Source organism: Echiichthys vipera (assembly GCF_963691815.1).
Source record: "Echiichthys vipera genome assembly, chromosome: 18".
NCBI lineage: Eukaryota > Metazoa > Chordata > Actinopteri > Perciformes > Trachinidae > Echiichthys > Echiichthys vipera.
In genome coordinates this window covers 16,030,137-16,054,092 of record NC_139843.1, presented here as the reverse complement: position 1 = coordinate 16,054,092, position 23,956 = coordinate 16,030,137, and the positions used below count along the sequence as shown (strand labels likewise).

Here is a 23,956-nt window from a genome sequence, read left to right as displayed (position 1 = left end):
TACAAACAAGCAAGATCGGTGGCTCTCACAGACCTGTAACTTCTTTAAGAAGCTCTTCCGTCCTTTCTCATTACCTGTATTAATGGCACCTGTTTGAACTTATCTGTACAAAGGACACCTGTCCACACCCTCACCTTCATTGCAGTGACAGCTGCTGGTCTTTTTCAAGGAGAGGCCTCATTTTTCACACCTACATCATAAATGTGTTTATATGTAAATTCTACCCTTCGTTCCTTTTCAAGAAAACGATCTGTGACCTTGTCGTACCAACTAGGCGTCTTTTCCAGGGACTTGACCAGTGTCCTCTCAATGGCCAGCAGAGCTCGGCTGCTTGAACGGCATTGGCCCATTGTGTTGCAGGTGTAAGACTTGAGCCGCTTTAAACAGGAGAAGCTCCTCTCTACACCCGCAGATGTAGCTCCAACTGTTGCTACTAATGACAACAGTTTGTACAACTGAGGCATTGCACTGTCCAACTCCATGTCTTTAAGGAACAGCAAGAAATCACACAGCTTTCCCCTGTTGCCCTGCAAGTCCTGGTTTGTATAAAGGACCTGAAGTTCAGACCTCAGTCTCTCTGAATCAAAGAACTGGCCATAACTTTTCAGGACACTCTGAAACGCCTCCTCTGGAAACACTTGTCTCATCTCATCAAATTTCTCTGGATTGACTAATTCTAAGAAGCGCATGCTTTCCAAATTTGCAAAACGCTGAGGTATCTGCTCTGAAAGATTGTCTAGGATGGCCATGTACAGATTCCTGTAGCGCTCCTTGGGATCCTGCAGTTGTGACAGACGGCGCTTTCTCAGGGGCTCAGTTTGCGGGTCGGATGTGAGATCTGCTGCTTTGGCATAGACAGCCTGGAAAGCCCCTACTGACCTCTTCTCTTTGACATAAGCAAGAAGAGACTCAATTATTTTCTTGCAGTACAGAACATCCATAGATCTCTGCTGGACAATGTCAAACACCACATCGGTCTCAGAGAAGATTTGTTCATATGTGTACAACATGAACACAAACTCAAAATCCTCCAGTTTCATCAGAAAGCCTTTGGCACAATCTAATGTGTCATCATCCATGGTCTTATCTGCAATGATCTTCTCAAAAGTCTCCAGGAGGGCATCATAATTGTTAGCCACAGTGCTCACGATCCGGGACGTAAAATCCCATCGAGTAGGAGCGTTTCTAGGCAACCCTGAGCAACCTGCAGACTCAAGAAAAGACTTCCTTTTTGTGGATTTTGAGAAAAATTTGGCAAACCCAGAGAGAGATGCAAAAAAGATTCTGCATTCTGATAAGCATTTAGCCCCCTGAGAGAGCACCAGATTCAATCTGTGTGCATAGCAATGCACAAACAGTGCACTGGGGGCTATTGCTTTAACTTTGGCCTGCAAACGATTGAGAGCTGAAGCCATGACAACAGCCCCATCATAGGTTTGTGCCACAAGTTTCTCCATGATATTATAGCTCTGCATGTTCTCATTCAAGACTTCAAAAACAGACTGAGCATCTCTTTCTCCAGAAACATCAAAAAATCCAATAAAGCGCTCCTGAATTTGACCTGCACTATCTACAAACCGAACAATGACGGAGAGTTGGGCACAGCAAGCTATATCAGCTGCCTCGTCCACCTGCCATGCAAAAAAGGGAGCAGCCTGAATTTCATCTTTAATCTCATCAGAAACTGTGGCTGAAAGAGCAGCGATCAAGTCATTTTGGATTGAATGAGACGTCCCAGAAAAAAAAGCTGATGACTGGAAGTGTGTGGCAAGGACAGAGTCATATTTTGCTACCGTTTCTGTAAACTCACTGTAATTCCCCTCGTTGGATGAGTCACCACTCTCATCATGCCCCCTAAATGACAGCTCCTGACAGCCAAGCAGGGAAGTCACATCAATAAGGCGGTTTAGGAAAGCCCTGTTTTGTTTGACTGTTTCATTATGTTTCGCTACTTGCATGCGCGCACCTTCATTTGTTGCATGTTCAACCCTGACTCTGCCCAGGCAACTTAACCTTGCACATGCACTCACATGTTCATTGCTTTTTTCATGCCTTTTGTATGCCCTGTCAAAGTTAGATAGATCCCTCAAACCCATTTTTGACCAGACAACACATCCCTGAGGTGGTTTCATCAAGAGGCATGGCCAACAGTACATTTTATTTGTGACAGCACTTCCAGTCAGCCAGCTCACCTTGTCATACCAGGACATCTGAAAAGTCCTGTTACTCTTACCCATCTTTTGTACTAAATCCATCTTGGGAGTTGCCCTACCCTGCTGTTTAACTCTAATTTTCTCTTCGTAAGGAAGACTATCAAATGGCTTCGCCAGAATCCGGTCGACAACATTCATATCTGCCATGTTGTGAAGCTTGCTAATGCTAGCAGCTGGAGCTGCTGCGCCTGGCTACTGTGCAGTGTGAGTGATCGTGACGGGGGAGAAACCGCAGAGTGACCGACCAGTTTTTAAACAAAGTCACTGGGGATCAGTAAAGTCTCTGGATCAGTTCAGAACAACAGAATGGGAAAATGGAAAATGCTCCGATGCATGTTTATTCTTCAAGGTCGCTGATTCGTTCATTTAGCTGTCAATCAAAAAGGATTCCATTGCAGTCGTAGAGCAGCCGACAATGCTTCATTGGCCCCCCTCCTCAGCTGTTTGTAGTAGGCTTGCTGCACCAGGTCCAGGAAGGTCTTCGGCTTGGCCTGCGGTCTGATTTATGGCACACAACAAAAATAAAACCACGTTAACCACGGGAATATCTGCAGTACATTGAGTCAACAACAGGAGGGTGTTCTGAGTTAAAGTTTAGCTCACTTTACAGCCCCGCTACTTGCGCTAACGTTAGCCACATACTTAGCTCGTGTGTTAGCCTGTTAGTTCACACTCACCATTGTAAATAGTTCTTCTGGTATTTCGGCCCTCTCGGCGAAATGCTTCACGGGGGATATTGTCTCTCACCTTGGCTACAAACGCTAACAAGACAAAGGATAGGTTGTTTTCCCTTTAAGTTGTATGTTTGTAGCATGTAGCCCGTCCAAACGTTCAATAAATGTGCGGAGTACCGCACATGCGCACTGGGTACAACAGCGACCGGAAGTGATTTTTTTTAATTGAAAAGATTCAATATAAAGTTTACTTTTCTTACATGTTCCAGAGTTAAACACAATACCAAAAAATTGTATTTGTAAATGTAGAAACAATAATTACAGAAATTAAAATTTACAAAGAGGAAAACATAGACAAAAGAATGATAGTAAGGAAGAATAACAAAAACAAACTATAGCTAAACTAAGGGAGTAAATCCGAAATGTCTAATTAATCTAATCGTTTTACCTATTTTTTATTTTTTGAGTTTTATATTTAGCATAGAGGTAATTTACGATTTAAAATCTGAATCTTTAAAAATATAAAAGGAGGGTAGTTAGTGTCTAATAAGTAAATATTTTTTGGTTATACAATAAATATAACAGTCAAAATAATAAGAATAAAATACAGAAATTTGGATAAAATTTTTTTTTTATATTTGTGGAAATTAAATAAAAAAGGAATATTCTGATTATTGAAAATGGAGGCTATTAAAACTAGAACGGCATTTAACAATACTAAACATTTGCTTAAAGTTACAGTTCTACATTTGTATTTTCTACATAGGCCTATGTGAACACATCAATACTTGTTGCTCGATACTTGCTGTGCTTTATTTACACTAACTAGCTCTAATCCCCCACAAAACTGCAGGGGAAGTAAACAGCACAACACAGAAGAATAGCACGAATGACAAAAAAAACATTGCAAAAAGATGAATAAAAATATAATATTAAAACCCTAATACAACACATGACTGATATATTAAATAATGCACTAAATTACACTATTTACAGTTTTGTTATTGGTGCAATTGCTTTAATGGTAATCCGTCACACATTATTTATGGAAAACAGAAAGGGAGACTTTTGGTTTGTGAATGTTTTGTATAACTTAAAACTCCTAACAGTCTATATTCATACATTCATCAAAGGTGTAGTAAATTCAATCATTTAAATATCTGCAATACGCCTGGAAACATCAAATTAAACGTGCTTTACATAAAACATCAAAGTACTGGAAAGAAACACACATGAAAAAATGAAATTCAGATCAAATAGTTACAAAAAATAAAATTTTTAATTTTCAATTCATCTCCGTGGCAACAGATGGCGCACGCTCATTGGCACACTCCGAAATGGAACGCGCTGGGCATTCTGGGTAGGGTTCACTCGAGTCCGCCATATTTGCTCCATCGTCCTGACTGAAGGGGAGAGAGGAGATGAAGGGGATTCGGGGAATTAGTCAGTTAACGGTAAGTACTCCGCTAACGTAGCCTTTATATGTGTGTCGGGACAGCTGTACACACATTAGCTGCCCTTTTCAGTGTTTGTGTGGCTGCAGGACGGTGTTAAACTCAGGGTCATGCGGACAAGGTGTAATGAAGAGCGGGCGAGGAGGCTGCCATCGTCAGTGGAGACTGTGCTGAACCACCAACTGATAAAGTTACATAATAATGACCAGTCGGGCTGTTTTATAGGGAATGTGTCACCAATGGGAGGCCGTTCGCTGGTTTTATTCACCGGTGTTAGCGTCCTTTTGACCACTCTCGTGTAAACACAGAGATAAATTAGGCCGTTAAATCCATATCTATACATATGTCTCCCTATCTGGACTGATCTGACCTGCCTACAGTCTATGGATCTACTGCAGTTTCCGGCCTTTTCGTGGTGCTTTTACTGGGTGATCGCCACCGAAGTGGACGTAGAATTTATTTACACACTTCTAAGAATCCACAAGTGAAGTTTGATATTTTTACAGGAACATTTACATGTCAAATTAGTCAAATAAAGTGGCGTTGATGGGCGAAAGCAGTCAGAACGTTTGCGGCTCAGGTGGTGGTTTACATTAAAAAGGGAAATTAAGAAGACTTTACGGTTTATTTTGCAGCTATTGAAACATGTCATTTTATTGTGAATGCCTGTAGTAAGGTCCCGGATGTTTTGACAGCATTGATGTTAATGTGGAGGACCTGCAGCTCCCAGTGTTTATGGCGAGGAGATCGGGGTGTCAGACTAGAGAGGAGCACACGACTAATTCACCGGTGTTAGCGTCCTTTTAACCACTCTCGTTAACTCCAAGATACATTAGGCTGTTAAAACGACATATGATTACAAAGATAATAAGTTAGACTTTAGTTTAACACCATTAAATTAACTCAAAACATTACATCGTAATTTATATTCGTAGGTTAAACAGAAAGTTTGATAGAATTGAGCCAAAAACTGTCCGACTGGTGACACAGTTCCGATACATGTTGAAACAATGTTACACCCAATTAACTGATCTAGAGCTATCTACCTGTAAACTTGATTCAGCTTTCCCTCCACAGCTACTGTTGAGTTACTGTGGATTTTCACCAGCTTGCCCAGTTGTCTTAAAATTAAAGATGTCTGAGTCAGTTCAGGAACAATAACTAGCACATCGGATTGATATATGATCAACTGTATGATTCTAAAATCATGAAGACAAACTGTATCTTAACAGAACCAATGCATCTACACTATATATAGGTCTACTATGTGAGGTAGCATGTATAATTTTTGTATGGGAAGTGCATGGCATATCAAGAAAAATACAACACCACTGATTCCACCATTTGACAATAGAATAGAAACCTTATTTGCGAAACAACAGGGTTGATTGGTATTTGTGTTTGGAACATGATGGTACTCTGCTTCAGATCAAATTCAAAAATAAAATAAATCACATGCATCTATACCACATCAAAATTCTCACTGCAGTAGACCACATCAAAAGTCCTTAGTCTGCCGATCTGTCATGCCTCTGATTTCCCTCCTCCTCAGACTAAACTTGCATCAATCAGCAAGCTAGCAACACATTAGTTGTAATTTCCCGCCTTCCCGTGTCTTCTATTTTTCCAGACAAGGCTTTACGCGGCCCAGGCTGCCCGTAAGGTGGAGTTCACGGGGGCCGCAGCCGTCGAGCACGTTAAGTTTCAGCCGCAGGATGTGCAGGTCAGTGGTTGTTGACTTGTGTTTCTTCTCCGCAGAGACGATTCCATGTGGCTGCCAGATCAGGCCAGTCCCTTGCCCAGCCCCTGGCTGGCCTCAAGCTCTCTCCAGAGGCTGTCCACGCTTACCAGGACATCCATGTATGTTGGCGAGTGATGAGGATGGGTCGGATGGGTCCAGACAGTGTGGTTTTTGGGTCTGAGAATGAAGAAATTAGTTGGTTTGCATGTAGATAAAGACATGGGTTCTTCAGTTTGTGTTTTCTTATTATAATGATTGTATTATTTTAAAACGTCTAACTAAATGTCCAAATGATCTTAGATGGCCCCTTTTAAATATAAATTAAGGCTTATTGGCTGACAGGTTTTCATCTATCATGGAAATTATATGTGTCCTTCTGTCCAGGTGACCAGACTGCCCAGCGGTCTGGTGATCGCCTCCCTAGAGAACTATTCACCAGCCTCCAAGATCGGAGTGTTTGTCAAGGCCGGCTGTCGTTATGAGACCCCTGACAACCAGGGGGTTACCCACCTACTCCGGCTGGCCTCCAGCCTGGTATGGTGCTGCAGTTTTTAGTCTTCATTTGATTGTCCCTTCTCCCCCAGTTTCCAAATAGTATTATTCATATAGCTATAAATTAATATTTGCCTTTTATGTCAGCTTGCATTTTCTACTCTTCCAGACAACCAAAGGAGCGTCATCTTTCAAGATATGCCGTGGTGTGGAGGCAGTGGGAGGCAGCTTGAGGTCAGCAATCTCCAAGAAAGGCCATATTAATCCTTTGAATACACGTTTCTTCCTTTTACCTGTATTGATACCTGGATATCCGTATGTTTCTCTGCAGTGTGACTTCATCCAGAGAGAACATGGTCTACAGCGTCGACTGCTTGAGGGATGACATGTGAGTCTTTGATTGTGTCTTTGTTGTGTTTGATACTACACTAGTCAGATATGGAGAGGAATCATGATACAATGTCCGTGTCTGTAGTACAAGGACATTAAGAGTTTTGTTTAATTTGAAACGTTAGGTGTATAAACCTTGTATCTTGAGCTTGAATAAATGTCAGTTTCACGAGGGTGTGAAATCTCTTGCATCATATTCATGCGTAACTAAAGCCTCTCTTACACATGCACTGCAAACTGGAAATGATCTAGACATGTTGTGAGAAAGCAAATGTCCGAATAAGTTGGATTGGACTTTGTCTGATTGAGCCCATGTGTGAACAAAGCAGCTGACTGCCCGGAAAATTCAAAGTGGGCGTGTTTATGGCATTGGTATCATGCGGCTGTCGCAAAAGTTTAAGAAAACAAACATCCAAGGATGAAAATGCAGGGTAATGTACACGAAGACGCATGGAAAATGTCTAACTGTAGAGATGATGAGATTCTGGAATGTCTGTCGGTAAGGGTCAATGCCAAAATCATCAGACATTACGGAAAGAGACATGTTGTTTATGACCAAATAACGTACTGGTAACCACGTTGACCATGATGTAGTCCGCTTCATGTCCTGCCACCTGCATGCTCTACTCAGGCCCCACCCCTCGAATTACGATATCCGGACCTGATTCGTTGGACATTGTCCGGAGTTCATATGACAAAACAGTCAATGGCTGTTTGGTACATAGAAATGTTCACTGGAGAGGCAAGTTTACCCTGCAGGAGTGATTATGTTATGTGGGGTGATTGCACAGTTTCAGCATTCGTATCTAACATATTTTTCTCCCCCGCCATTATTTGTCTGCAGTGACAAAGTGATGGAGTATTTGATCAATGTGACAACAGCCCAAGAGTTCCGGTCATGGGAGGTGGCAGACCTCACACCCAGAGTAAAGTTGGACAAGGCCCAGGGTGCACAGAGTACTCAAATAGGTGGGCCTTTATTTCTCTTGTAATACACACAGAGCCTTTTTTTAGATGGATATGTCCAGTTTATCATAGAACTACTTACTTTTTTATTCCTATCAGCGAGTGTTAGCTGCTAATTGTCGATGAAAAATGTCATCAAAAGTGTGGTAATTTTCATGGAAACCTGTTATTTAAGCAACAGGGCGCACCAAATTTATTCACTATTTTTCAGGAGTGTCCACCAAACAAGCAGATATAAAGATGCATCAGTTAAGAAGCATGTTCGCTCTGCCATCGGAATATTGCACCCTGATCATGCCTCTCTGTCTTTCCCAGGTGTGATCGAAGGTCTGCATGAAGCTGCCTACAAGAATGCTCTCAGTAACTCCCTGTACTGTCCTGACCACATGGTCGGCAACATCCAGTCTGGGCATGTATGTATTATTCTATGTGCTCTTAAGATTTATGGTAATATTATACCCTTTTAAACATTTCTAATGTTTGTCTTCAGCTGCACCAGTTTGTCCAGAACAACTTCACAAGCGCAAGAATGGCTCTCGTTGGACTTGGTAAGGCTTTAAACATATGAACCCTGTAATTATAGCACTATTGTTTTAACTTTGAGTTTTTCTAACTCTATAGAAAATAATGCTTATTAAAGGAATATACCCAGTGTTTTTCCTAAATTACCAAAAGACTATTAAATGTACGATGTTGGTCTTTCAAGGTGTGGACCACACGGTACTGAAGCAAGTTGGGGAGCAGTTCCTCAACATCCGCAGTGGGACAGGCGCCACCGGGGCCGAGGCTCAGTATCGTGGAGGTGAGCTGAACCTGCGTAAAAAAAATCTGCACGTTGTTCGCACACCAGTGTGTTGTCAACATCTGGAGTTTTCCTACAACTTTAATAGTTAAAGAAAATGTAACACCCTGTATCCCTCTCAAAGGTGAGATCCGTCTGCCCAGCGTCGGCGGTCTGGTCCACTCAGCGGTGGTGAGCCAGTCAGCAGCAGCCGGCACCAGCGAGGCTCTGGCCTTCAGTGTGCTGCAGCATTTACTGGGAGCTGGTCTGCATGTCAAGAGAGGCTTGTGTGTCTCCAGCAAACTGGTCCAGGGTGTTGCCAAGGAAACGACTGACCCCTTTGACGTGAGTGGGGTTGCCAGTTCTTAATATGAACTTTTAAAATGGGTCATGAACCGGGGCTTTTACAAGCTTGAATAATAATTTCGACATTATCCGTCAAACATTTTTGCCCAATTTCTTTTTCTTTCCGAACAGGTCAGTGCTTTCAACTCGAGCTACTCTGACTCAGGTCTGTTTGGGGTCTACACCATTTCCCAGCCTGCAGTTGCTGGTGATGTGAGTATCCCACAGTCGTGACACAGAGCCTGTTTATTAGCGCAATCTGTTCAACCAAGCTGCTGCTACTCTGTGTTTTTTGAAAAACTGAAACAATAAGATATCTTATCCGTCTTCTGTCTCTCCAGGTGATCAGGGCTGCTCTCGCTGAGGTAAAGGCTGTTGCTGATGGTGGCGTCACAGCTGCTGACCTCACTCGGGCCAAGTAAGATAACGTTGCAGCTTTACGAAACATAGTCTAAATAATGAATCCCTTGAGAAGTCAGATTTTATATATTTTTCCAGTTAACAATAAACTCCAAAGTGGGCTTATTTATGAGGATATTCATTGACAGTGTAATGTAATGTCTGACTGCTGAGAGAAAGAAAAAAATGATAAACTGGTCTAATTAAAACGTCTCATTAGTAGTAGCTTATGATGAGCTTGTTTTTGTTTTCTCTGCAGGGCCCAGCTAAAGGGGCAGTTCCTGATGTCTCTGGAGACTTCTGAGGGTCTGCTGGAGGCCATGGGCACCCAGGCTCTGGCCGAGGGATCCTACTGCTCAGCTGAGGAAGTCTGCAAAAACATCGACAACGTCTCCTTGACAGATATCGCCAACGTAAGACATTTGGTTTCTTGTCGGGGCTCGGTTGTTGTCAGGATGTTAAAGAATGGATGTAATCATGTCACTGACTTTACTCCAGTTAGATAGCAAGTGAAAGATTGGCAAAGTCTTTAATTTACTGTGTGAAAATAATACCGCTCTGAACTTTCTGCTGTTTATTTGCAGGCTGCCAAGAAATTTGTGACAGGCAAGAAGAGTATGGCATCCAGCGGCAATCTCATCAAAACACCCTTCGTGGACGAGATCTAAAGTCCTCCTCGTCACCTCACACTGTACCCAACTCTGAAGTCAAAGCAGAATCTGTTTTATCTACCTTTTGACACAAAGAAACGAGGCAGAGGTCATCAACGCTGTTGTCCTGAGGGATATAATGTCATAACACCACTGAGTATTTATAGGTGTTGTAACGGTATATTTTCAGGTGTGGTTCTTCGCTCATCTGTCCACATTTACTGTATAGCTGATGTAAAATAATGAATAAATTCTATCTACCTTACAGAGTTTTGAGTGTCCTGTTGTGATGTTTTATGTCTTGGATAACGTTTCTGAGTTTAAGCTTGACATAGGAAACAAGCTCAAAGCAACCCTAACTCAAGATCTGAATGAGCTTTTGGTAAGAATGAGCTGTCAAGTCCACATGAGTAAAAAGTCCATGAAGGTCTCAAAACCATGGGAATTTGAAACTGAGCAAACCCATCTGCTAATAAAGCCTGTGATACAGTCGAAAGCTCCAGACCAAGCGACTTTTTAATTTTTAGTATTTGTAACTTTAGAGTATTAGCTCTAAGAGAAGAAAGGTGGCACCTTCAACATTTGTATGGAAGCACATTTCCACCAAAGTGGTAGAAATGAGAAACTTTCTCAAATTACTAATCTCAAGATAATAGAATTAATTTATTGTCAATGCACAGAAATTAAGTAGGAATCCTGACCGTGTGAGTAAGAACGTAGGCATTTGTGTGACTAAAAGTAGATAGATGAAAATATTGCACTTGATTTTGCATATTGCTGTGTTGGAGTGGCTTTATGTATCCATATTTACATATGTATGGTATATACATACAGGGGATAGGAGTTTGGATGTTAACACTAGCCACTATCAGACAAGCTAGTGTGTGATCGTATTTTATTTGTGTCTTGTGTGTTTGGTGTAACCATTCTGCCCAATGAGTTTTCACCTGGTTAAATAAAGGATATTGATTGAGTGAGTGATTGATTGTAAACCGTTTCAGTGTTCAGTTCCCTTATGGCTCTGGGGTAAAAGCTGTTTTTGAGTCTGTATGACTAAGTATCTGAAAATAATGAGAAGCGCTCTCAAAATGAGGACATATCTCAAAGTATGGAGAAACATTCTTGACATTTGCACAAGACTGTTGTATTTTGAGATATTAGGTCAATATTTTGAGGAAGTTTCTCATCATTTTTAGATGCTAAGATATATTGACTGGATCTCTTTTTTTTCCTGCAATCAAGTCACATTTTCTTTTACTGGCAGAGCTGTGCTTCCATAGCTTCCATTTGACTGTGTGTGTGTGTGTGTTAAATTGCTAAATGTGCTCAGAGATGTTTGAGGAACTCACTCAAGATTCAAGGCGATGCAAAAAAGAAAAAAAAGTAGCAGGTACGTCGGCTATTTTTTTTTTTTACAGATTCTCTCGCGAGACTTCTCCAATACAGCTATGGAGACGCGAGATCCCTGATTTTTACTTCTCATACTTGTAATAAACACAGATCTCTGAAGCTTTTCCTTTTTAAAGAGCGAAACTGACGACTTTCAGCAAAATATGAGCTCCATAGAGAACCCGCTTCGGTCGTGAGAGAGAGAGAGAGAGAGAGAGAGAGAGAGAGAGAGAGAGAGACTAAGGAAACAGGTCAACTGCATGCACGAATCCGTTTTCGTTGCTGGAGTTTTAATCCGCGATTAAAGCCCCCGTTCTCCGCTCTGCTTTCTGCAGATGTCCCCGGGATGCGGTGCAGCATCCGGAGCTGAGTGATCCATGAGCCCGACTGTCTCCTCCTGGGCTGGAGTGAGGCCAGCAGGTCGGGTCAGGCTGCGTATCTCACCGCCTCGGGATCAAACACAATGCGCGGACAGATCGCGGATGAAACCGACCCATTCATCGCTGTCGACGCGGGTCCTCTAACGCTGGCTGCTGGCTCCGGGTTACCGACTCGACATGGATAAACTCACCGTGATTTCAGGATGCCTCTTCCTCGCTGCAGACGTCTTCGCCATCGCCAGCATCGCCAACCCGGACTGGATCAGCACGGGAGAATCAGCCGGTAGGGTGTTGTTGTTCCTTCCACTCCTGCACGGGGATAGGTGATAGACAACACAAGCCTTAATGGAAAAGAAATGCATCTGTTTGTAGGATTATTTCTTTTGTTAACAAACTTTAAAGGCAACAGTTGCACACAAACACGGATGAACTGTCTATGGAGTTTGGTTCACACCCTGTTTGGCCCGTAAGGTGACAGTATTTCACCAGAAAAGGATCAATGAATAGAAAGAAACAATACATTAAAAAAAAGCTAATAAAAGGGGCATTTACATAACAGATTTTTGACTTAATTTAGTGGCTACAAAAATGAATCCTTGGACCACTTTAGAGAATTGGGAATCCCAGTTTTAAGAGGATTATAGAGAGAACATGTTACCATGAAGTAAAAGAGTGGAGATGATAGGGCACAGTAATAATGCAGCGTCTAAACTGTGTTCAACAAAGTTCAGTCACATGTAACCAAAGTCTATTTATGAAGGATGATCACTCTGTAAACAGAGAGTGGAGCAGTGATGGCATTACTGGAAACAGGCCATCTGTTTTAAGAGGAGAAAACATTTTTTTTTAATGAGCAAAAGGATGACAGAATGGAAAGGTAGGAGTACAAAACTTAAAAGCTTTTTTTTTCTTTAGCTACAAAGGGGAGCTATATAAAGAGGATCTGATCAGTAGTTTGACGTATAAGGAACAAATAATGTTCCATGTTCAGACACTAAAGGCAGGGTTCTTAAAAGTGCTGGAAATAACTTGGAAACACTTTTAATGTGGTGTAAAAAAGTGCTTGAATTATTAATAAGGTGCTTAAAAATGTAGGTCACCCGTGTGTAGAAAGCTGTCACAAAACATAATGTTGGTTGTTTATAGCACATTAACATCTTATGTATTATTATGAATAAGTGCCATAATCAGTACAGTATAAACTGTAAAACACGCTTGACTTTGGAAAAAGTGTAGGAACCCCATAAAGGTTACAATTTAGCTCCAGTCGTGTCACCCTTTGCCCTGTGGCATGTTATTGTCACATGTTCAAATGTCCATGTTCTTGCCAGATCACCTCAACCAGCCACCCCCCCCCACCCCCCCACCCCCTTCAACGTAAAATATGTTATAATATGGCACCCACAACAGTTTTGGTTATTTAATGGGAGGTTTCTGTATTTATGTTTATATCTGTGCTGGTCTTACTGGTCTGAAGATGTTCAGCTGCAAATCAAGGAAGTGTACTTGAATTCCATTTTTGTCATTCATTTTGGATCTAATATCAATATATGTCGAATCGATAATTTAGCAGATTAAGGGCAGCTCCCGCCGGAGCCTGTTAACACACTGTGATGTGTGATATCAGTGAAGTTCCCCATCTTCTGGAACTTTAACTGTTTCATATTCAGTCAATTGATATTTAATATTATAGTTTTTAGTTTAGAAGTTTATTGAGCAGGGACAAATACATTGTACATTGTTTCATATAAAATATAAAATAGATGCCATGCACACAGGTTTAAATTGCAACCCCTGTCCCTGGTTAGGCCTTTACTAAAAGCTACACAAGCAAAGTTAAAACAATACACAACAACATCAAATACAGGACACAGAATGACAAAAGCAACGAAGACAAGTAATGTGTGTGTGTGTGTGTGTGTGTGTGTGTGTGTGTGTGTGTGTGGGGGGTGGGGGGGGTCAGTGTTCACAGGAGTTTTTAAGTTTGGTGCCTAACACCATTAAAGGAAGATTGTCCGAATGTTGTTCTGCGTTTCGCTGTTGTCCGCTTGTTGCACGGTACACTAGTTCTGATGCTACTGTTTTGTTTGTTTACCAGTTTGCAGAGTGTTTCTGGAGCAAGGTTGTTCACACACTTGAAAATAAGTTTAAAAATTGAAAAGCTTACAAAGCTGTGAAAACCCAGTTAATTATGTTTCTTGAGGATTTTGCGGTGGTGCCATCTAACAGGTTTCTGATCCATTATTTTAAGTGCCTGTTTGTAGAATGATTTTTATTGGTTTCATTGTTGTTTGGTTGACTTGGCCCCCTAGAGTTATAAGTTATGACAAGTGGGAAAATATCAATAGAGAATACATAAGATTTTAAATCCTACTTTTAAAAAGCACAATGAAGGACAAATGATTGAAGATAATCCTGATTTACATCCACTGATGATTTGATGAGCCGTTGTATTGGGCATCAATTATATGATGGTTTTAAATCCAATCATGATCATTTGAAAGAAGGCGCATTTCATTGAATGTGTCTTAGAATAAAGGTGTTTAAAATAGGCATTTACGGTCAGCCTCCCTGGTTATTGCAGTGGAGTAATATTCAGAAGCAAAGTCTAAAAGCTAAACATTGACTAAAACAGCTGCCCGGGGTTCATGTTAGCCTTCGTCCTAATGCTACTGTGGAGCAGAGTGGTTATCACAGGATTTAATTTGGTGTAAAAAATAATAATTAAATAAATAAAAATGACTGCTTCTGCAAGTTGAGTACATAACAAGCAGTTTCTGTCTCATGATTGGATAAGTAACCACACAGAAGTCGAAATGAACTGTAGTTCAGACCAACTGGCACTCAGCAGAAGGTTTAATCTCCCGTTCCCTCAGCGTAAAAGATGGTGTGAAATGACTGTACTCACTGTACTAAAAGCTTTTTGTTCCTGTTTAATTAGCTGGATAGTAATGACCTGAAGGTAGGAAGTGTTGTTTCGGAATAAAGACATGGGACTTCTAATTAGGCCTCCGGGGACAGTAATGCTTTCCACCTGGAGTTTTAAAGCTCCTTGGGCTCAGCCATGACGTATTTTATTTTGAGTGAGGAGTGTATAGAGGTTAAAACATAATAATAATGATCTGCCCATCGTCCAGTTCTCTTAAATAAATCAAAGTTGCCCGAAAAGATTTTCTTAACACCCAGAAGAAGAAAAGAAACAGAATAAACTTCTCATAATAATATGATAATGATAATATAATAAGCTCAAGCTCCATGTGAATACGCACACTGATAACTTATTAGTTATGATGATCATTTAGAATCACACCATTTATTCTAGCTGCTGTTCAAGCACAGATGTGTTCACAAGCTGCTTTTCCATACAACACAAGGTCGGTATGCACGAGTGTTAGTGAGTGTGTGAGAGAGTAACTGTTCAGCAGTATGAGCATGTGCACTCGGTGTGTTTGTGTGCCCTGTGTCGTGTTGAGAGGGCTGAAGGAGCTGGAGAGTGTCTGAGTATACAAAGCGTTTTACAGGTGAAGGTTGGCCACTTTTGAGAAACACTCTCTTCCCACCAGTGGTACTTCTGTTTTTTTGTGAGGCCACAGTATGACTGTCGTTACTCGTGAGGTTACCTTTTGTGATCCTGTATAGAGATCCTGTATCCATTTTTTTAGGAATAGTTTACATGCAGAGAGTCGTGGCAGACGGTGGTTCGTTTGGTGTTTAAACTCCGATGGCCGTGAATTATGTTCGACCATTTGATCCATCCCCTTCAGCGTAACAATGTGTTCTTTATGACACTTTTCCTAAAATTAGATCACAATATATGGCCTGGCTTAGAGTATAGCAATATATTGAATCATTACACCTATCATGATAGGTATCTTATCGCCAGATTCTTGCCAATACACAACCCTACCAGCGCTTTGTGTCGTCAGCTATCTCAAATGTTAATGAAGTCAATTCAATTCAATTACATTTTGACGCTTTACAGAGTAGGTAAAGACCACACTCTATGACTTATTTATGATAAATATAGACCCAACAATTCCCCCGTAGAGTACGGTGGCAACGAAAACCTTCCCTATAACAGGCAGGAACCTCGGACACACCCAGCTCTGTGGAGGACGGACATCTGTGTTGACTGGTTGGGGAGGAAGAAAAGGACAGAGAACGAGAGAAAAGACAGACAGATGGACAGAGAGAGACAAAGACAATCACAAAGACAGAGACAGAGACACTTCCAGTAACTATAATAATATCTATAGTAATGTGAATATTACTTATAAGTTATGGCAGTTAATACAGCAGAATAGTAGAAACAAGCACAGCTAAGGTTATAGATTATAATAGTAGCAGGAAGCGTCATGCAGGACCACGGCAGCAGGCATCACCACGATCAGCAGAGACCTGCGAGACGACAAAGCACAAACAACTCCGGGGAAGAAGTTGAATTAGTAACATGCACAAGTCCTGGACTGATTCCTTTCCACACAATGTTCCATTACTTAACAAGCTGTTCCCTGTATAATACACTAGTAATACCTGAAGAACACATACCCAGACAAACAGTTTTTGTGTAAAGTCAAATTTACTGCTTTCACCTTTTCTTAGTTATTTCGCTCTCTTATTCATATTTTTATTGAAAGCAAATCAACTTTTCCGTTATGACAAAAGGCAAAAACACATTCCTGTTGGACAGCTTGTCGTGGAATCCAGTACGCAGGGAAATTAATTCCCTATTTACATTGTCCCCCACCCTGAGGTATGAAAGGATGTGTTGAGCGGGAACAGGATGTCCTGTGTGTAAGAGGGGGGTGGTAGGTCAGCCTGAAGGAGGATGTGGTCCGGGCCTGATGATCCCGTCAGCCTCGTCCTGGTGTCATCACCCAGCACTTTGTCCATGATGACGAACTGAAGCCATTTCAAGCCAACAATAAATATTTAATGGGCTAATGGACGTGGGAGTAGCAGAATGAACGTGAATAAAATCAGTTTTCTGTTCTGTTGCCCTTAATCTTTTAACACATTATACAGTTTCAAAATACTAAATAGCGTTAATGGCTTTAAGTACCAGGTGTTTATTCAAAGTGACTTCTTTTATGTCATTTCCTCCTAATCAAATGATGTTTCCGTGCTTCCCTGTGTTTTTCCTGTACTCTTTTATGATATTGGTTACTTGTAATTTTGGACATGGTGACAATTATGTTAATGCTACTGTCGCTGGGTTTAAATTGCCCTGAATAAATCCATAAATCCATAAAATGTGTAAAGCTCCACTTTCTTCTGTGGGCGCTAAACTGCTTGCTGAGGATAATAAGAATAAAAAGGGAGGGAGACAAAAGAATAAATGAAGGTGTGGGAGGATTTAATTTTGCTGTATGTGGTGTAGTCAGACTGGCTGCAGAGCTGAGTCGATGCAGTCTCTGTTGGGCTCTGTGTGTGTGTGTGTGTGTGTGTATCTGATGTCGGGTCATTGATCTCTTCAGTCTTATGTCAGTTTCTCTCTCTCTCTCTCTCTCTCTCTCTCTCTCTCTCCCTCTCTCTCTCTCTCTCTCTCTCTCTCTCTCTTTCTCTCTGTGATGCTCATGGCAGAACCCTGATTATGTCTGGCGTCATTCATGAATCACTGGGGGTCACTGCAACAGGTTTCTAGGCCCCTGGTCACTGTGGGGAATCAGAGGGATCATCTTGTCTTACAGCCTGAGTCAACATATGAATAAATTGTCATATTTTATAGTATGTAAGCACGCAAACTCATCAGAGAGGCTCCAATATGCTATAAGCTTTCATGTAATGGATTTAATGGGCAGTTGACTGTGGAGTATTATTATTATTATTATGAGTCACCTTCTGCACTTTTCTACTGGCTAAACTGGCATCTAGACTGATGGGTTTGTTACAGTGGAGCCAGGATAATGTTGTATCTCTGACGATCAATGGAAATCTAATGTGAATGGGCTTTGAAGATCCTAAAAAGTATTTTTCTAAAACATTAGAGCAGCTGTAACTGAATAACTACATGAAAACAAAATGAAAAGAGTCCATTTGTAGCGATGATCCCACAGAGAATATCATCTAAATCTACAAACCTTCAGCTTTAAAGAGCTTTAAAGCCAGTTGCTGCTCATTGTTTCGCTTACTAGTCCACAGCTGTAGTAATCCGGTTCCCTCTCACAGCTCTAATAAGATGCCGCACACTGCCTGCTCAGCGCCAGGCAGCAGACAAACACAGTCGAAGAAGGTAGAGACCAAAAACAGAGCTAAAAGAAAGTGAATATTTGACTTAAGCTCTGCAAGTGGTCGTGACTCCAAATGAATGACGATGCTGCGCTGTAACTGCTGGATGTGTGAATAAGTGACTGTAAAAAAATCTGGATGTCGTCTCCATGATGTCACCCGGGTTTCTGAAGGACCCCAAGTGAAGCTCAAAGTGGTTTGGCTCCGGCCGTCGCCATCTTGGCAGCGCCTGAAGTCGCCTAACTCCGAGCTAATCCAAAGATGGGCAAAGAGGTGGAGTGTGGATGGAGCTGAGGCGGGCTGAATGAAGCCTACAGTCTCTGCTGGTCACCCACCAGCACCCACCTGTCACTCAAAGCTGCCATGCCCTGAATTATGTATAACTTCCGGGTTCCTGGTTCAAATCCCGGTTGGGGCCCTTCATGTTCTCCCCGTGTCTGCGTGGGTTTTCTCCGGGTTCTCCGACTTCCTCCCACAGTCCAAAGACGTGCAGGTGTTAGGTTAGTTGATGACTCTAAATTGCCCATAGGTGTGAATGGTTGTCTGTCTCTGTTCGTCTCTATGTAGCCTGTTATAGACTGGCGTCCTGTCCAGGGTGTACCCCGCCTCACGCTCGATGTCAGCTGGGATCAGCTCCAGCCCCCCGGCGACCCCGTCAGGGACAAGCGGTTGAAGATGAGTGAATGAATGAGTTTTATTCACCCTCTGTACAGTTAGCAAGAACAGGGAAATTAGGGACCAAAACCAAAACTTTTTGTCTTGTTACCTTGGCTGTTAACATGTTTATTTCTGCAGTAAAGTTGGTCATTCTAACATGGCCGTGTTCTGGTGTCAGCAGTCAGTGGCCATTCAAAGAACCGCAGTTTTCCACGTTGGTTTCATTTTTCAGCACCAAAGGCGGCCACTGTTTGCTAACAAGCTCAGCACATCAACTTATATGTCAGCTTTGTGCTCACAGCTTGTTTCTGCTGCACCGAAACGGAAAATGAAACAATGAAACTTTAAGAATACATCCTGATGGCTATGCGCAGACTTTGTGACATTACATTATGCCAACTGAGCCCCACCCACTTCAAACAACAAAAACACAAAAGACAGAAGTCATTTAACCAAAACTGTTCCAACTTTGGTGCAATATTTTGTGCTCATGTACAGGACCCCGTTCAATTCTGAATTCAATTTTAGGTTTTCATGGGAAGTAAATTTAGTCGAGTTTCTCTCTGTGGATGGTTTACCTTCTGCTGTAGCTTTCACGTTGATCTGTCTCCACCCAGGCTCTATGACTGTGGGTCTGGTCCGGCAGTGCCAGACCATCCACGGCCGGGACCGGACCTGCATCCCCCCGCAGCTGCCCCCAGAGTGGATCATCACGCTCTTCTTCATCATCCTAGGCATCATTTCCCTCACTGTCACCTGTGGGCTCCTGGTGATGTCACGCTGGCGACGCGAGGCTGCCCGCTATGCCCGATGGATCGCCTTCACAGGCTGTAGGTGTTCACTGTTGTCCTCTTCCATCATAACCAGCCCTCTTCTCTTATGCCAACCACACACGTGACAACATGTTTTAACATAAATACACATTAAAACTTAGATGAGTGCACCTCTGTGTCCGTGCAGCGTCCAGTGCACATGTAGACAGAATTTATTTCTCTCTGTTTTTATCCAAAGACATCACAGAGCGTAACACGAGCAGTTTTAATCACATCAAATGGGCTGCATGAGAAAAGTGTCATTACATCCTTTGCGTCTTTTTCCTGTAAAGCATCAGCAACCTTTGTAAACATAATTGTTCCGATTCCAGATTGCAGCTGTTGCATAACAAGATTCATAAATATTTAAGCTGCAAAGTTGATATAATATCACACTCGAACCTTTTAGCTGTTAAGTAGCACACCGGGGTCAGACATTTACTGCAGGTGGAGGCGAAACTGCCCATTATAGTTTATAAAATGCCTGTGAAAGTAAAAGACGCTACTTGAGAATCACCTGGGAAATAAATGGGGCTAACCTAGACATCAGAAACCATGGTTCATTTTAGGAAAGCTTTTAGTCTGGTAATTATGAACATCTTGATAAAGTGACTGCAGATGAGCTCTAACTGAAGCGCCGGTTTCTATTTTTACAGAGAAAGAGACAGTTTGTCTTTTAGAGGACCAGAGTAGGAGCTGTGCTTCTACCGGCTCTCAATTTAGAACAATATGAAACTGGCTCCCACGAGAAGACCAAAAATAGTGGGGGCCGTTTTTAAGGACACATTTTAAAACCTGAAGGCTGTCTTTAAAGGCGCTAAAGAAGTGATTTGGAGAACCAAATATTTGAATAAGAAGCGAGAGTTGAGTTGTCCAGAGCGAAGGTTTCCCAACCTTTTCTGTCAGATGGACCCCCTCAGTCATGCCAGAGGAGTTTCTAGGTGATTGACACTGCTGTTTATTTTAGCCATTTATCCATTAGCTGTTTAACTGTTTGTTCATTCCTCTAAGCTAACTAGCTAAATAGCTGTTCGTCTATTAGGCAGGCTAGGAAGCTTTTTTAACCATTGCAACCATTACTTAGAGCAAATTCCCTATTTATCCATTAGTTTGAGTTATTTCAGTGTTTATTACTTTTAGCTAACTGTTTAAACATCCATTCATTCATTCACACTTGTAGCTAACAGTTAATGGGGACAGCCCTATGTTCCCCCCATTTTCCCACATAAGCCTGTGTCTTCGCTGATTTAATTCAGCATTTTGCTAGGGTTAGAAGTCACGGTTACTGTCAGGGTTAGTGGGTAGTGTTAGGGCTACATAAGCCTATTACCCCGGGAATTTGGCACTGATTGGGGAAAAAATAACAGACGGGGGAACATGGCAGCCTTTCTGTGACAAGCGCACATACAAAGCGGGGAACATAGGTACGCTCGCCAGTTTATCCATTCCTTCAAGCTAATGTTTTAAACAGTATATCTATTCTATAATGTTTGAACTGTTTATTCATTATGCTATTTTTTAATCATTTATCCATTACTTTCTTTTTTTAACCATTTATCCATTACTTTTAGCCAAAGTTAATGTTTTAAAATGTTTATCCATTGTTTTATCTCTAACCAAACATCTATTAGCTAACGTAACTGTTTCAACTAACCTGCTGGCTTGCAACACGCGGTATTCATGTGTTTAAGATGGCCTTATAGTTTTTATACATTTTTAAAATTCCAATAATAATTTCTGTATTTTTTTAATTTCTGTTGAGCTTCACTACAGTCTTGCCTCATACTCCCTGGCAACCGCAGAAGTACCGCTGGTTGGGAATTGCTGGTCCAGAAGGGATGCTAATCTTTCTGTCCTTCTGTTTCTCCTGCGTCAGTGGTCCTGTTCTGCATGGCTGCTCTCATATTCCCCATCGGCTTCTACATCAACGAGGTTGGAGGACAGCCATATAAGCTCCCCAACAACACAGTGGTGGGCTCCTCCTACGTACTCTTCGTTTTGTCCATATTCTTCACCATCGTGGGACTGCTGTTTGCTGGGAAGGTATGCCTGCCCGGCTGACTTCCTCCTCTTTTTGTATCTTTTGAGAAACCCTACTATTGGAGGCGAATTTTGTCAGAATTTACTCTTCCGTGGCAGTGTTGCGAGGAGCTGAGAAGCACCGGTCTGTGTTGAATTTGGACGAATTGTCATGAGAGTCGAAACTATCCATCCGTCTTTCTCCAGAGGCTGAGGAGGCGCTGCGAGCTCTGAAATGGCCTCCATCATCTTCGGTCCTGAGCGATAAGTGTGAAATGGTGAACGGGCAGGAGAATATTAATAAAAACATGATGGAAATGGATCCAAACATCAGGAGCACTGTGGTATTATCAGTCATCCTAATATTTAATGACATGCACACATACACTGACACGTAAGGCCCAACTGGCTGAAGCTGCAAATATCGGCCGGTCCCCTCTAATAAGGTGGAGGCTCTTCCCTGACCACAGCTACGTGGAACAATCTGTAATATATACAATGAAGCTTTACTTTCTTGGCTCATTTTATTTATTTGTTTAATTGTTCAGTTATGTTTTTTTGTAAAGGTATTTTGTCAAAAAGGCTTAATGTATCCCAGAGTTCTCCTGCCATTCATGTGTGTGGTGGATCACTTTGCCTTAAAGAGCTCTTAACCTTAAAATAACTGTTGCGTTGATGTGTCTTGGGATCAATTCTGAATACACTAAATGATTTAGCATAAAAATGCTAGAACTGGAATGTAAATGTATCAGGAAACATCTGACCGAACTAATCATCATGGATGAACAATGTAATGTTGTATCCATGGACCTGTTGCAGGAAGAGGAGCTGGTCTCGAGGAGGCTGTTGAGCTAAACCTTCATCAGTGTGGATCAGCAGTCAACAGGCCAAACCTCTTTTGGTCTCCGTGTTATAGCTTTCTTCTTTTTAGTGATGTAGTGAATGTATTCACCTTTTTCCTGTTGTTTAAACACTGTATCAAGAAATGACTGAGTCTACGACTAGTTTGTTTTATATATTTGAGACGTTAACGCCTGCTTCATTTCTGTCTGTTCAGTTGTGACATTTTCTAGAAGCAGTTGGATGAGCATGGAATTAAAAAAAAGACTTATTTGAACACCGATTGTCTCAGTTTGCTTTAACCATTTCTTTTAGAACAGAGAGAGAGTGTGTGTGTGTGCATGTGCGTGTGCGTGTGCGTGTGCGTGTGTGTGTGTGTGCGCGTTTGTGCGTGTGCGAGCGTGTGCGGGCGTGTGTGTGTGTGTGTGTTGGGGGGGCTCCCATGAGACTCAGTGAATGGAAGTGAAAAAGCACATAAGTTATCAAAAGAAGATAGTTCAGAAATTTGAATATTATCCCCGTTTTACCAGGATCGGAAACTCAGAAATGCGTTGACATTTTTAATTTGGTGTAATCTGGAGTTATGTCGAACAGCTATATTAGGTTATCAATTATTAAATGTCTGATAATTTAAATTTTCTTAAAACCTCTGCTGAAGGATTACATCGGGTTTCTTTTCTGGGTTGAAAAATTCTTTGATGTCTTGAGCTCGTGAAACTTCCCACATTTAATAAAATGTCTGGCTTTTTTGGTCAAATTTGAGATTTTGAAGATGCATAATACATTTGATCACCAAAATGAATCTGTCGTTTTCTGCAGATGCTTCTGCAGTGAAGTGGAGCTTGTTCAGGGCTGAATCTCACATCCACTTTATTTATATCCTTTGTTTGGATGCACAGGATATTTAGGTTGCCATAGGAACGTCTTAGACAAGTATTTAGTGATGTGTGTTTGATTTTTTTTTCGAAAAGATCCAATGGGCTATGAGAGGCAACAGCATGAATCAAGTCGTCTCATCTCATCTACCCACTGCTGCTGCCAAAAGTGAAGAATAGAAACTGCCTTTGATCTTCTGACAGTCACAAGTGCTGCGACTTCAGGCTCTGAAAATATGTTCATCCAGTTGATCTATTTTTCTCTCTTATTTCACATGTAACAAACAAAGTTGGAGAAGAGTAGTACTTTGTTTCTGATACCACATAGTGATGAGAAGCTTCTCTCCTTGTTTCCAAAGCAGGTGATGCACCAGGGAACGCACCCGATTGGTTGTTTCCGCTTCGAACCGGAAACAACATAGCGGCCTGCTCATAAACTTGCAGTTTAAACAAGCAGTCAAACTCTATTTCTGAAAACATTTTGACCAGAAAAAAGACATGAATGTTTTTATTTTTAAAACTTCACTGCCTTGACTGACAGCTTGACAATCTCATCATGCACCGCACACCTTCTCCCGCTCTCCGTATGCAATGATTAGAAAGTGTTGAGAAGCCCTCCGGCGACGCTTGAAATGCTCAGTGAGTGATCCA

The 23,956-nt window shown here is 41.7% G+C and overlaps 3 protein-coding genes across 4 annotated transcripts; 2 read left to right on the top strand and 1 right to left on the bottom strand.

Moving 5' to 3' along the window:
- LOC310960571 (zinc finger MYM-type protein 1-like) lies at window positions 1–3,025 on the bottom strand. The gene is made up of 2 exons (XM_083932296.1): window positions 2,891–3,025; window positions 1–2,711 (listed from the first exon to the last, which is right to left on the bottom strand). The coding sequence occupies exon 2, from the start codon at window positions 2,358–2,360 to the stop codon at window positions 165–167; it is 2,196 nt and encodes a 731-aa protein (XP_083788422.1). The 5' UTR covers window positions 2,361–2,711; window positions 2,891–3,025; the 3' UTR covers window positions 1–164.
- A 1,231-nt stretch (window positions 3,026–4,256) lies between these two features.
- Window positions 4,257–10,375, top strand: uqcrc2b (ubiquinol-cytochrome c reductase core protein 2b). 2 transcript variants are annotated; one of them, XM_083932297.1, is made up of 14 exons: window positions 4,257–4,341; window positions 6,100–6,201; window positions 6,467–6,616; window positions 6,744–6,808; window positions 6,906–6,962; window positions 7,809–7,933; window positions 8,246–8,343; window positions 8,421–8,478; window positions 8,637–8,732; window positions 8,857–9,056; window positions 9,189–9,269; window positions 9,398–9,474; window positions 9,715–9,868; window positions 10,040–10,375. In XM_083932297.1, the coding sequence occupies exons 1-14, from the start codon at window positions 4,309–4,311 to the stop codon at window positions 10,121–10,123; spliced, it is 1,380 nt and encodes a 459-aa protein (XP_083788423.1). In that variant the 5' UTR covers window positions 4,257–4,308; the 3' UTR covers window positions 10,124–10,375. The 2 variants fall into 2 exon arrangements, with proteins under 2 accessions (XP_083788423.1, XP_083788424.1); XM_083932298.1 differs by lacking the exon at window positions 6,100–6,201 and adding an exon at window positions 5,972–6,064 and having other exon boundaries at window positions 4,258–4,341.
- Window positions 10,376–11,842: 1,467 nt separating this feature from the next.
- On the top strand, window positions 11,843–22,354 carry LOC310960578 (modulator of smoothened protein-like). The gene is made up of 3 exons (XM_083932304.1): window positions 11,843–12,157; window positions 19,377–19,589; window positions 21,448–22,354. Exons 1-3 carry the CDS (start codon window positions 12,052–12,054, stop codon window positions 21,630–21,632), a joined length of 504 nt encoding a protein of 167 aa, XP_083788430.1. The 5' UTR covers window positions 11,843–12,051; the 3' UTR covers window positions 21,633–22,354.
- Window positions 22,355–23,956: the final 1,602 nt, after the last annotated feature.